Source organism: Panthera onca, chromosome F2 (genome assembly GCF_046562875.1).
Source record: "Panthera onca isolate mPanOnc1 chromosome F2, mPanOnc1 haplotype 2, whole genome shotgun sequence".
NCBI classification, from domain to species: Eukaryota; Metazoa; Chordata; class Mammalia; order Carnivora; family Felidae; genus Panthera; species Panthera onca.
The window spans coordinates 81,564,131-81,578,021 of record NC_138356.1 but is presented as its reverse complement, the minus strand read 5'-3'; the positions used below and the strand labels follow the sequence as shown (position 1 = coordinate 81,578,021).

The 13,891-nt window shown below is 65.0% G+C and overlaps 1 protein-coding gene across 2 annotated transcripts in view; it reads left to right on the top strand.

Moving 5' to 3' along the window:
- Positions 1 to 13,298, top strand: part of TSNARE1 (t-SNARE domain containing 1) — a 151,603-nt gene extending 138,305 nt beyond the window's left edge. For both annotated transcript variants that reach the window (XM_060611428.3, XM_060611426.3), the window contains 2 exons: positions 7 to 113; positions 13,166 to 13,298. In XM_060611428.3, the coding sequence (XP_060467411.2) occupies positions 7 to 102 (96 nt within the window). In that variant the 3' untranslated portion in view covers positions 103 to 113; positions 13,166 to 13,298. The remainder of the gene's footprint in view (positions 1 to 6; positions 114 to 13,165) is intronic.
- The last annotated feature ends 593 nt before the right edge of the window (positions 13,299 to 13,891 follow it).

Sequence of the window (13,891 nt, the reverse complement as noted above, 5' to 3'; positions counted from 1 at the left end):
TCCCAGCTCCAGAGACGCAAGATCAAGTGCTGCTTCCTGTCGGCTGGAGTCACTGTCCTGCTGGTCATCATCCTCATCACTGCCACCTCTATCCGAAAGTAATGCCACCGACGGTGAGTGTCCCAGCTGCCCCCACGCCATCTGGCCCTCTACCCTTCCGCTCATCTGTGCATCCATCCAGCCTCCTCTGTGCCAGGCATGGGTTTGGCCCCGGTGACCCAGCAGGGGATGTGGCAGGTGGGGGCCCCCTTCCTGGAGCCCACAGCTGTGGGGGCGGCTGACCCAAAGCTCCCTTCATATAGGCACTGACTTCCGAAGGGTCCCGACTGGCAGTTCCCCTGGTCCGGTCAGTGAGCAGAGCATGCTGGGAGGTGCAGCGGGCGGGTGCCGGGACCCTGGTGGGGGTGCTGGACAGTGGAGAGCAGGTGCTGGGCCTGTCCTGGGGCTGGGCAGGAGCTGGAGCGGATGGGAGACTGAGACGGGGCATGGGACGCGGCCGCAGCGACAGTGGGAGCCGGCACGGCGTGCTGAGCAGGTGTCTGGCTTCTCTGTGGCTGCAAAACAGATTGGCTTAGAGCTTAGTGGCTAAAAACAGCAATAAACACTTACTATCTCACAGGTTCTGTGGGTCAGGAATATGGAAGCGCTGCTCAGGGTCTCTCCCGAGGGTGCAGGCAGGTGTGGGCTGCACCCAGATCACTGGGCATCCGTCTGTGGGGCCCCAGCTTCCTCCCAGACACCTCTGTGTGGCTCCTGCAGACGTGGGTCATGGCTTCAGACAGCAAGATGTCCCCCAGGCCCCCTCTGTCCTGCTGCCCTGCCAAGCCTCCTCCGCCCCTTCTTCTGAGCTCAGCACACGAGGGGCCCAGCACACGAGGGGCAGGACAATCCGGTTGGAATCTGGCTCCCCCAGAGCGAGGGGTCCCAGGGAGCCAGGCAGACGCCGCACCTAGTCACTTCTGCGGCACCCTACCACTCCCTCGGGGCCGCCCCCGCGGGTGTGAGGGGCGCCTCACTGGGCGTGACTCCAGGGAGGACGGACCAGGGGGTCACCCTGGAGGCTGGCTTTTGTATCCAGGCCGCTGCAGAGGCTTTGCACTTTAGAAGGGTCCTTCTGGCTGCAGGGAGGGGGTGGGTGGAGGGGGGCAATGGTGCAAAGGGACGTCTGTCTCCTCAGGGCACCCTGGTGTCCAGCACCTGGGCCCAGCTCTGGGACACTGCGGGTGCTGGGTGGGGGTTTCAGGGAGGAACAAGCAGACCCCACTGGGCTCCATAGCCTCCCTCGGTGTCCCCCCCAGTCATTGTCCCCACGATCCCCATCACAGCCTACGGCAGTGTCTGTGGCGGGCAGCAGGTGAGGGGGGGCTGCAGGGTGCTCTGTGGACAGTCAGCACAGCCCAGAGCCCTCAGGGTCCCGCATCCAGACTTGTCTTAGAAGTCCTGCTGTCTCCAAGTGCCTGGGTGGCTCAGTGGGTTGAGCGACTAACTTTGGCTCAGGTCATGATCTCGTGGTTCATGAGTTCAAGCCCCACGTTGGGCTCTGTGCTGACAGCTCAGAGCCTGGAGCTGCTTCGGATTCTGTGTCTCCCTCTCTCTCTGCGCCCCCTCCCCCCATGCACACGCACTTTCTCCCTTCCTCTCTCTCTCAAAAATAAATAAACATTAAAAACAAAAACGAGTGCCACTCTCATTGAGAGCCACCCCAACAAGGCAGGAGTGGGGAGCCCTGGCAGCCCAGAGCCCTGTCCTGGCGGGCAGCCTCTGATTGGGTCACACTGTCCCTACGGCTGGGCTGGGATGCAGGCAGCCAGAACAAGGAGGGGTGGGGGTGGAGAGGGAGACCCGTTTGCTGTCAGCCTGCAGGGACTGGTCCTCCTGGTGCCCCGAGCTGGGCAGGGTCCCACCCTGGCTGAACCCTGGGGCCAAGGGAGCCCCGGACTCAGAAGGTCTTGGCTTTCCCCGGGAGCACGCTGCGTGCGAACCGGCCCTGGCGCCCAGTACTCGGCTTATCCCTGGATCTGCTGCAGAACTTCCCGAAGACACACGGTAGCCCCGCGTGGCCTGGCTCCCCCGGGGTCCCTTCGCTGCTGAAGTTTTGGGCCCGCAGAGAGAATTCCTGCTTGGGTGGTGGGACTATGGGAGGGGTCTGCTCTCCAGGTGAGGTCGCAGCTTGCCTCAAGTGGCAGGCTGGGTGGGGTGGGACCCCCGAGGGGGCAGAGGCCTTGGAGCCCCGCGAGGGGGGGCCAGGGCCCAGGCAGCCTCCCTGCCCCGTCCTCGTGGCTGCCCTGGTGGGGACTGTCATCCTCCTGGGCACCTGGGGAGCCGGTGCCTCCTGCCTCCCGACCCGGGAGGTCCCCAGCTGGGACTCAGGAGCAGTGAGCCTGTCCCCAGCCCCCTCCTGCTGGGGTCCACAGCTGGTGCCCCTTGGCTGGAGGTGTGGGGGCCTGGGCAGAACAGGAAGCATCTTCCCCTGGAGGCCTTGTGGACACGGGCATCCAGACTTTGGCCTCCATGCTGTGGGAAAGCATTTCCTGTTGGTTTAAGTCACTCCATTTGCGGTCACGTGTGACCACAGCCCCAGGACACTGCCAGAGCTCCACTTGTGTGACACCTGAGGCTGGCAGGCATGTTACCCACGGGATGGACGCCCCTCAGCACTGGTGCCCCGTTCTGCCGGGGACACCGGCCCGTTCTCAGGGCTTGCCCTCGGTCACGCAAAGCCTGGGCCCCTCGTGTGCCGAGCTCAGAAGAAGGGGCGGAAGAGGCTTGGCAGGGCAGCAGGACAGAGGGGGCCTGGGGGACATCTTGCTGTCTGAAGCCATGACCCACGTCTGCAGGAGCCACACAGAGGTGCCTGGGAGGAAGCTGGGGCCCCACAGACGGATGCCCAGTGATCTGGAGGCGAGGCGAGGCGGGGCTGTAAGGGCCAGACCCTCCCCTCGCTCCTCCTCCAGGGCTGGGTCTCTGATTCCTGCCAGCACACCCTCTCTCCCCTTCAGATTCCCCCTCCTTCCCTTCTGGGGTTGGGGAAGAGTCGAGGCCACCCAGCCGCTTCCCCACTCTGCACCCTGGAGCCCTTTCCTGGGCCAGGGGTCCCTGCGGGCCACGCAGGGACACATCAGCTCAGGTGCGCCAGCCGGGCCAGAAGAGGGGCCGGGCACCCCGGACGCCGTCTGTGAGCAGCCGGCCGGGGCTGCAGGGTCTCGCTGGGGGACGCGGAGGCCGCCCTCCGGCTCGGGTCCCAGAGAAGCGGGCCTGGGGAGGCTGCCCTCTTTCCCTCGCCGCCCCACCGAGCTGCTCTGAGGACGAAGGCAGCTAAATATAAACAGCACTCTGAGGAAGGAAGAGGCTTGATGCAAATGCTGGGGTATGATTTCCTCAGAGAACAGCAGTCTCTGGGGGAGGAGCTCGGCTCCCCGACTTGGAAGAAGGCCCCCCACATGACGGCCGGGTGCACGTGCCCATTTCTGTGCGACGGGTGAGACCCTGCCATCCGGGCAGCTCCAAGGGGGCAGAGGAGCCCCCCCCAACCGACGTCACACCGCGGTCTGGGTCACCCCCTGTGCACCCCTACCGTGGCTCAGCTCTTTCCCATTTACCAGCTCGCACCCGGTCCTCACGGGGCCTGAGGGACGAGTCAGGAGGGGGAGCTCACTCAGGTGGGGACAGCGGCTGCCACCAAGCAGGCGTCTGGAGGCTCCACAGTGGGGAAGGTGCCCCCAGAGTCCCCGCACTCAATTTATGTAAGCGTGAAGGCTGGTCTGGGACTGAGTCGGGGCTCCGGGTGTGACCAGAGTGTAGACTGAGTCTGTGGTCAGGCCTGGGCTTCCTTGGCCCTGGCAGGCAGGTGGGAAAACACAGTGGGACAAGCCCACGTGCCCATTCTCCTTAAGTCGCCCTGGCCTCGAGCCCCGATGTCCCTGTTGGAACCCCCTTTCCCGCCCAGGAAAGTGCAACTGTTTCCAGAAGCATGTCCAAGCCTGGCCATTTGGTGAGGAGGCCTCACACTGGAGATGAAGTTCGGGGTCAGGCTCGCATGTTGGGCCTGGAAGAGGAAGTAAGGGTAACTCTGGGTCCCCAGCACTGCCCACAGCACTGACGTGTCTAGAGGTGGGCACAGCTCCCCCCCGGCAGCCCAGCTGGGAGTCCTTCGGGCCCAGGGGTCAGAGGGCTCTGGCTGCAGGTGCACCCTGTGTCCCTCGTTCCCGGGCTGCAGTGGGCACACAGTAGCCGTCTGATCAGACCGGGGGGACGGGCTCCCGGTGCGCCCCAGTCCAGATCTTGGCTGTGGAACCTCGTAGAAGCAGGGGAGTCCTTGGGCTCAGGAGAGCCCCCCACCCCACCGCCCTCCTGAGCACACACGGCTGCAGCGGCCGAGCCCAGGACCGCTTTTCGTGTTGGACTTTGGTTGCCGTGGACTGTCCGTGGGCCCCTGTGGGATGTGAGCCGTCTGTGGTCGCCGGCCAAGTGCAGCACCCGGGGCAGAATGGGTGAGTGAAGGGGTAGAGGGCCAGCAGAGCGCTGACGGGGGCCTGTCCCGGGTCCCCGGCTCCCTGCTGGAGTCACAGGCTGGGCTTCGAGGGACAGAAGATGACAGTATCTAGGCAACAGTCAATGGAGTGTTTTCCATGAGCCCCCAAAATTTAAGGGGCTAAATGGAGGCTTCTAGCAACTCATGTTTTTAATGTTTTCTGGAAGCTGTGAAATATCGACCAAGACATTGATTTCCATTTGGGAAACGTGTAGCCTGGATTTTTATGTCCATGCTTCTCTGCTGTGCATACACGCATGTGTTTTCATGTGTGTCTGCGTGTGTCTGCGTGTGTGCGTGTTTCCACGTGCGTGGTCAGGAAAGACCTTTCCCTGCCCGGCCCCGCTCCCCGAAGCTGTAATTCGAATAAGGGCCTGAGTGCGTCATCCTGGGAGGGCAGGACGCAGCAGTGGCTCTGTTGTCTGCTCATCGAGCGCTTAGTAGGAGCTTCGCCTGGGGATTGTCTCACTTCATCCACAGCCTTGTCAAGGAGGTGCTGGTGGATCCTTGTTCAGACGAGTGAACTGAGGTGCAGGCCGATGGAGGGCCGTTCCCGGAAGGGGGCGACATGGGGGAGGGGATGATCATCCGCCCTTGGGACTGTTAGAGAAACCCTTGCCCGGAGGTGAAGTGCAGCCCCGGGCCACACAGCTGGGCGTGCCGTGGCCGGGCTTCCGACCCGGTCTTCGTGCCCCTGAGGTGGACCCAGGGTCTGCGTGTGTTCCGGGTGGCTCCAGATGGCTCAGGGGTGACCGTTCATGGTCGGGGCATGGTCGTTCGTGGTGGCACCTTTCATCCCCAAAGTTTGGGAGATGAATTGGATGAACTCTCTGTGCTGAGCCAAAGTCCCGGGAGTCCGGTCGCCGGGGATCTGGTGGCTTTGGGCCGCCCTGCTGCTCTGCCTGAGCCTGTAAGCACGCCGGCCAAGGTTGGCCCAGGCCTGGGATGCTGGAGGCTTCCTTGGGTGTCCTGGGGGCTCTGTGGGGGTTTACACATGGAAATCTCTCCTCTGGGGCCCAGGTCCTGCCTCCCAGAGCTCCTGGTCACAGGCAGATGGGACAGAGATCAGTAAGAAGGCTGGAAGCAGAGCTGAGGGCGGTGGGCTTCACCATGGCCCTGATCTCACCCTCGGTTTCTTCTGTGAAATGGGGGCATACTTTTTGGGGTCACGGTGAGCATTAGTGATGAAAGCCTGCTGGGCGCCTGGCCCGGAGGGGGTCTGCACTCCATGCTGGTGGCTGTTTTCACTGTCCCCATCATTGCTACCACAATTAATCGTATCGCTGTTATTACGCACCTGCTCTGCTTTATGGAGGTGCGACAAAGCTGGCCTTTTCCCTCCCATGTTCCCGTGTGGCCCTCCAGCCAGCAGGGCCATATCTTGTTCTCTCTGTTGCCTAGGGCAGGGCCCAGAGCCACCTAGAGGTTGGTGATGTGTCCGTGTGGTTCGGTAACTACCCCAGTCCCTCCCTGTTGGCCAGCTGCAGGTGCGGTCAGATCCAGTACCACCCTGAGGAGCTCACAGCCTCAGGGAGAGGGAGGCCCTTGAGGTGTGAACTGCCAGGAGCCGTAATAGGGGCAGTGCTGCTGGAGGGCTTCCTGGAGGAGGCGGCTCTTGAAAGCGGAGTATTGAGAGGTGGGTATGGCTCCTCTGTCAGCCCAGGAGGAGGGCACTCCAGGCCCAGGACACAGCCCAGGCAGAGGTGTGAGGGCAGAGTGGGTGCAGCACTGAGGCAAGAGCTGGGTGGGGCCGGATTGTGCAGGGCCTTGAGTAGGAGAGAGGTGGCAGGTGGAGAGGCCGAGAGGCCAGAGGCTCCCTGGGGCACTTGTCCGGAGCAGTTCTTTCCTAGTGGGCCTGAGGGAGCCATAGCAGACGCCAGACCCCCTCCCTTTGCATGTGGTTGCCCCGCCCCTTGGCACTCCCACCGCGGCCGGGCAGATGGCCATATGAGGAGGGCAGGACTGAAGCAGCCAGTGGAAACGGCTCTTGGCCAGGAAGAAGATGAAAAAAAGAAAAAGAAAAGCACGAGCGTGCTGGTGGCCGGCACAGAAGGCGGCAAGTGTGTGAGTGGCGCGGGAGGTGTCGACGGACATGATGCAGTTTGTCAGCCAGCATGGAGAGGGGGTGGCATCTTACCAGACCCAGCCTGGGATCTACGGCCGGAACAGCTGCCCCGTGGTCCCTGGGTGGGACTCGGCAGGACGGCGGGACCATGGGACACAGTTGGGGCCGCTGGCGGGTTGGCCAGTTTCCCGCCGCAGGTGGGGTGCTGCATGGGCAGGCGGGTGCCGGAGCTGGTGGACCCGGCCGGGTCTGGGGGCGGGGCTGGCCTGGGACGAATCTGGGGGCGTGGCTGAGGGAGGGGCTGGGCTGACAGGCGGGACTGGTGGCCGGACTGGCCTGCGATTGGAGCTGTGGGCGGGGCGGGGCGGGGCGGGGCGGGTCTAGACCTGGGGGCGGGGCCGGGGCTGGAGGGCCGGAACTGGTCTGGGAGTGGAGTCAAAGGACCCGGGCCGAACCCTTCTGGCTTTCCAACCTTGCGCCTTGGGTAGGTGGTGCGTGGAGTCCCAGGTTCCTCCTCTTTGGGCCCGGGACACTCAGACCTCGCTGGGGTGTTTTATACGGCTTGGGTGAAGCCATGGGTGCCCTTGGTGCACGCAGCTGGTGCACACATTTGGTGCGTTTCCTCCCCCCTCCCTACGTCCTGTCTTGCTCTGGGCCTTGGCCTGACCCCTTCTTCTCTGTACAGCCCCATCTCGAGCGAACTGTCCCCAGACTGGCTACTGACCTGCCCCCACCATGTAGCTCCCCAGAGTGGGGATTCGAGTTCCCCTGCTGAGCCCTGAAACCCCGGCCTGGGTAACATCCCCCAGACCTGAGCTGCCAGGCCCCTGTCCCGGTCACAGGGAGGGAGCGTGAGCCCTGTGGGCCACCCCACCCTCATTCCTGGAAAGAGGGTCGGGCTTAGCCCCTGCCATCTATCTCTCCACCCTACCTCCCTTCATCCCCAGCTCCCAATGGCCTCAGATTTGGTGTCCACGACTCCTGGCTCTGGGCCAGCGCCCTTCCACTGGGCCACGCCCTCCTTGCAGTGACCACGGTCACTACAAACACACAGCAGCCTGAGGGCTGTGCCAGGGCACTGGGCCCTCAGTGAGCAGGAGGGTGGGAGCGAGAGTTTGTAGCCACACCTGATGGGTGTTGGCTGAGTCTCTGAGGGGCTCATCCAGGGCAGGAAGAAGGAAGGTCAGAGCCAGGCCTGACCCCCATGCCCACCTCGGCCTTGGGGCAGAGTTCAGGGTCAGCCCTCCCAGCCAGCCACACAGGCATTGCTGTGTCCCTTGCTCACTAGGTGGCAGGAGACATGGGCTTGCCTGCCCCAGGACATTTGCTCTTCCCCCAAGGAACACCCAGCAGCAGATGAGGGAGGGAGGAACCCTCCCCTTCACTGGGGAGGTGTGAGCCCCCTGCCGGAAGCAGGGCACGATGACCCGAGGACCCGATTGACGAAAGACCTTGTCTGTGATGGTGGGATGGCCCTGGGTTTGAGTCCCTGCCTGCTGTTCCCACTAAGCCACTGAACTTCGTGGAACACTGGCGTCAGGTGTGAAATGAACCAGTCTCTCCCTTAGAGCAGGTCAGCGGGGACATGGGAGTGCCTGACCGCTTTCCTCCTCCCATCTTCCTCATCCTGCTTCTCTGGGCTGTGGCCTCCAGCACAAAGCAGAAGGAGACGGGACTCTGCCTTCAGGGCCCCTTTAGACGCAGGGATTCTGGCCCCACCGAAGGGAAGACACTTGGGCGGGAGCGTCCTTGGCCCATCCTGACAGAGAAGAGGGTTTTTCTGAAGAAAAGGATGCTTCGGGGGACCCAGGAGGACCCCCGCTGGGCAGAGTCGGCCAAGCCAGCTGCAGGTGGCAAGCCCCTCTTCTGGTGCCATCTCCCTGCTTGAAGCAGGCAGTTTTGCTTCTGGGTGCTTCTCAGCAATTGCAATAATAAATTGAATAATTAAGCTAAATCCACAGAAGAGAATTAAATATTAATCTCTAATAAGCTATTCCGAGAGTGTCACCAGCAAGGACCACTAGAATATGTATGCCCCAGGGTGCTCCCTGCCAGGCCCCCAGGAACCCCCTTCCCGGGGCGGGACTGACCCTCACGGGCCTCGGTCCAGGAGGGAGACAGTGTGCTAGCCCGGATGTGCTGTCACTCCCTGGCCACACTCTGCCAGGAAGCCGGCAGGCCCATGAGGCTGGCATCGGGCCATCGGCAGGAGGAGGTCCCACAGGGTCTGGGTGGCACCTCCCTGGCAGCCGAGGCCCCTCGTCGCGGGAGGGCAGCAGCACCATTTGGCGGAGTGGTTCGTGGATGAGAGAAGGACGCACCTGAAGGACATTGACGGTGACCTGAGAGGTGGGGACTGTCCCCACCAGGACCCCGGTGAGCCAGGCCAGGGCTCTGTGTGACACCTGTGCTCCAGGCCTCTCAGCCATCACCACTCAGCCGGGGGAGCTTACGGGTGGCCTGGCCTCAGCCGGTCAGAGGGCATGCTCCAGGGTGCGTGCGGGGCATGACCTGGACACTCTGAGCCCCGACCCTGGTCACTTTCAGAGCCCTGACCCTGGTCACACCCGGAGCCCCGACTCTGGTCCCTTTCAGAGCCCTGACCCTGGTCACACTCTGGCCCCTGACCCTGGTCACATGCTGAGCCCTGACCCTGGTCACTCCTTGAGCCCTGACCCTGGTCACATGACGAAGCTGGTCCCGAACCTCTTTTTAAGAGATGAGAAAACTCAGACCGTGACAACTGTGTTCGGCTGCAGCAAAAAGCCGGTGATGGTGGAGAAGGTAGGCAGGCCCGGGGCACGTTTTGGAGGGCGGCGAATGCAGGCCAAGGGACCGGTCTCAGTCCAGTGTCGTTGGGGCACTGAGGGTGTTTGGAGCCAGGCAGAGCCGTGGCAGGGGTGGTGGGGCTGTTGGATGTGCTGGCCCCGTGATGGTGGCCCCTGCCCAGGAGACTGGGGCTGAGTGGGAGGGCCCGGGCTGGAAGAGGGGGTGCGCCGTGCCTGGGGCAGGGGGAGCGGAGGGGCGGGCGCCGCGAGCGGTGGGTCCTCAGGAGGGCCTGCCTGGGGCCGGTACAGCCTGTGCTGGATCCAGCCAGGCCCTGCTCCCTCGGCCGGGGCCGGAGGCTGCTGGGACTACTGCCTGAGGCTCACCTTCCACTGGGCCCTCCGGCCTTCAGCTCGGCCCCAGCTGGCTCCGCACCCGAGTTCAGCCCCGGGGCTCTGTGTCAGCGCCCTGATCCCCCAGGCGCGGTCGGGGGCCGAGCAGCAGTGGGCACCGAGAGGCCCCAGGCAGAGCTCAGCCAGTGGACGCCCCTGCCATAATCGCCAGATTCAGCCGACTCAAAAGAGCTCGGTTAAATGTGAACTTCCAATCAAGAACAAACCATCTGCTGGTGTGAGCGTGCCCCGTGCAACGTTTGGGACGTTCTTGCACTAACGCAAGCGTTCACCGCTCCCGCGACATGCAGGCTGGCGTCCTGCATGTTGCCCGCCCACGCGGCAGGGCCGTCCGCCCCTCCCGGGGCTCCTGGCAGCTGGTGTCCCAGGTACAGGAGAGGTTGAGAAGTCACCGCAGGAGCCAGTGAGCAGGGGTGAGGCGCAGGGAGGAGGTGTGGAGGGGGCGGAGGAGGAGGAGGAGGAGGAGGTGCCTAACTTTTCCTCTGAGCGTCCTGGCAGGTCAGGGCTTGGGTTCAGCGGGGTCCCAGCTCCGCCCCCGCCCCAGGCTGAGTCCCCACCCTGCAGGCTCTTTTTAGGATAAATGAGCAAATCCAGGGGAACCCCTAGTGTGTGACAGGCTCTTGGGAAGTAAGTGTGGTCTGTTGTGATCGTGGGGCTCGGGGCATTTGCGGGTCCGGGTGAGAGGCCCCTCAGGCCCCTTCCGTCCATCCATAGGCACTGGAAGTGAAGGTGCTCTCCCGGGAGCTGGGAGGAGCGGCCTCTGCCCTCTGCCTAGCCTCTGCTGGGGAGGCCGGTGTGGGCCTCGATGGTGGGACAGGGGTTTGGGAGACAGGGGCTGGGCTCGGTGCTCCAGGGTGGAGGGCAGGGGGGCTTGGAGGGCCAGAGAGCAGGCCTGGACCCTGCCACCCGCTGTCCCTGCCCCCACTCAGCCATTGGGGGTCAGCCAGGTGGGAGGAGTGAAGCTGGGAGCCCAGGCATCTGGCTCCTGGGGCTGGAGGGCCCCACCATCATGGAGCATGGCCTATGGGGTTGCCCGCGGCAGGGGCTCTGTTTTCCTCGTCCTTGGCGCCGAGTCCTGTGATCTGGCATCCCCGAGGTCCCTGGCCCTCAGCCACACGCTCCGGTGACACAGCGGGTGGCACAGCTGGTGAGGGACACCCCCGAGCCCTCCCTGGGCCGGGCAGGGACTGTCCAGTTTGCTAGTAGCCCTGTCGCTCTCTGCCCAGGGCCAGTTTGGGCAGTTTCTTTGTGTCCATCCACGGGCTCCCTGTGGACTTTGCCTGCGAGTCTGCTGGGTCACCCCAGAGTGTGTGTGGCCCAGGGATGCGGGCACATTTGCTGCTTGGGAGGAGAATCGAATTCAACCTGAGGGGTCAGTGAAAACGTGCGCCCGTTTTCAAGATGCGGTGAGTGGGCTGCCCAAGGACAGCAGCTGGGAGGGGCTCCCTGACCCCTCCTGTGCCGACCAGCCCCCGCCCCCTCTCCGCGGGGACGTGCATGAGCCAGAGGAGGGACACAGGACAGGGAAGTTTGTATCTGAGGTGGCTACGGAGAAGGTGGCCGCGCGTGAGGGTTCTCTGAGAGTTGACAGGCAACACGGGGCAGAAACAGAAGCAGGGTGTGCGGGGGGGCCTGGGGAGGGGTGGCTCTGGGGGGCCGCAGCCAAGGGAAGAGGTGTACGGGGGCCACCGACCGGGGAGGGGGAGGGGCAGCCTGGAGAGGGACAAGCCCCAGCCCCCTGAGAGCAGATGCCCTGCTGGCAGTGCAGGTCCCAGAGGCCCCTCTAGGACCCCAGCCCAGGGGCCACCTGCAGCCCAGCTGTTCAGGAAGAGCCTGGGCGTCACCTGCCCCGCCCCGCCCCTGCCTCGCCCCTGTCCCTTCCGTGGTCCACCCAAATCCCGTGTGCTGGTGCTTCCCTCTATGTGGCTTGTGGCTGAGGCTCTGTCCGAGGGGGGACTTGGCCGGGCACCTGGGGGCTGGGGACACACTGCCATGGCGCCGCACTGGGGTCCTGGGGCCAGGAGGCACCTAGAAGAGCTGGGAACGGGGTGGGTCCCCCTCTGAGACACCCCCCACCCCCGTCCGGCACGAGGCCACTCAGCTGCGGGTGCCCCCACGCCCAGAGGCAGGCAGGGGGCTGGGGTAGCGTGGCTGACTCCAGGACGGGCCAGCCGGGCCCCAGCCCTCCGGGAAGGTCCCCGGAGCCACGAAGCCAGCCTGAGGGGTGCCAGCTGAGACTTCCTCAGTTTGTCACGGAGGAAACCAGGCTCGGGAGGCATGGCCCGCACCCGGCTCTCGGGACAGGGCCTGCCTGGGCCCAGCTCGTGCTGGGGACCTCCTGTGGCTGGGCCCCGGGATCAGGGGACAGGGGGTGCGCCTCCTGACCTCGGGGCTGGGGGTGAGGCTGCTCGTGGTTTTCAGCAGGGTGCTCAGGGCCACCCGTCAAGAGGGTGACGTTTGAAGAGCTGCCCAGTATCTCAGGGAAAAGCATTCCAGATGGACGGAACGGCGTGTAACCACCGGGAGGTGGAGGCGACCCCAGGCAGGGCCCCGGCAGAGAGCCCAGTCTGTGGGCTGGGACACAAGCTAGGGGCGGTCCTTCCCGAGGCCCGGCGCCTCCGGACCCTCCCCGGGCCTGAGGAGTCCCGTGGAGGGACGTGGGAGCCGGCACGTCACGGGAGGATGCTGGAGAGGCCCCCCTGTCTGACCTGAGGCCCGAGCGTGATGGGCAGGCAGGGGGGCCTCTGTCCGGTGTCCACTTATGTTCCGGGCAGTCCGCTTTCTGGTGGGCTCACCACCCAGAGAGACTCGCAGAGGTCCCGGAGCTCCGTCCCCTCCTCCCCGGCCCAGCTGCAGCCCTGGAGAAATGGGCAGGGTTCCCCGGTTCCCTGGAGCTGGGGTTGTTGGTGGGGTCCCCGGGCGCGTGCACAAAGGGCAGCGGAGTCGGGGGCTCAGGCGGGCCGGGGGGTGAGGACGGGGCGAGCGGGGCGGGAGGGCAGCCTGACCCGGCCGGGAGAGTCCGTGCTGGCAGCCGTGGTCCCCGGCAGTCGCTGGCTGGCTTCTGATCCGTGAAATAGAGACCTGTCCTCGGGGCGGGGGGCACCCTCCTGGGGCAAACCCGAGGATGGCAGGTGGGGGGGGTCACCAGGGTGGACTTGCTGCCTCAGGCCTTCCTGCCCAGCCCCCAGCCCCCCCCACCCCCGCCCCGGGTGAGCCGGAAGGGGGGCCCCGCCTGACTTTGTGGGGGAGCTGTGGGCTCCCCGAGGAAGGGGCCGTGGTGGAGAGAGCCAGGGGGGAGCCAGCGCCTCCCTCCCATCCTGCCCCCAGGCCTCCTCCCCACGCCTGAGCCCCCGCTTTCCCAGCTGGGAGTTGATGGAGTCTGTTTTGCAGATCCATGCTGTGACCTGGCCTGCAGGGACCCTGGAGAGCTCGCCACCTGCCTGCCTCCCTCCAGGGCACTACCGGACATCTCTACTCCGACCTCTGGCCGGGCCTGGCCTAATAAACCTCCCGCTTCGCTGGCCGTGGTGCTGCTGGCCCCGGTCTATGTCCTTTCCGGCTCCGGGGCCCCTGGGGACGGACCCTGGGCTGCAGTGGGCAGGAGAGGCCGTGGCCGGAGTGGGAGGGTGTGTGCGTGTCGTGAGTGCGTTCCAGGCGGCATGGTGACAGGGGTGTGAAACCCGGGTGGCTGGACCGGAGCTGCCCCTCCCCCCACAGCAAGGACCCAGCCCCTCCCTGGACCTCGGTGTCCCCACCCTGGAAGCAGTGGCCGGGGGTTGGGGGTGGGATGCAGCTCTGAAGCCCCCTCCTGCTCCCTAGCTAGAAGCTTCTCTGTCTCTGGGCATCCCGCTGAGGGGCAGGGCGTGGAGAATGGGGCAGGGAGTGGGGGAGGCACCCCTAAATAGGAGGGGCTGGAGCCAGAGAGGCCCCTGGGAGAGGGCAAGAGGCAGCTCCTCTCACGGTGGGGAGTGGGTGCCGCGGGGGAGGGACTGAGGGCCCCACGGCACAACACAGGGTCAGCAGCGCCTTTCCAGAGCCCCTTCTGGAGCCCCTGCCGAGCTCAGGACCTCACGGGGGGGAGGGGGAGCGTGGCTGCCCACCAGATGCCCCGGGTGA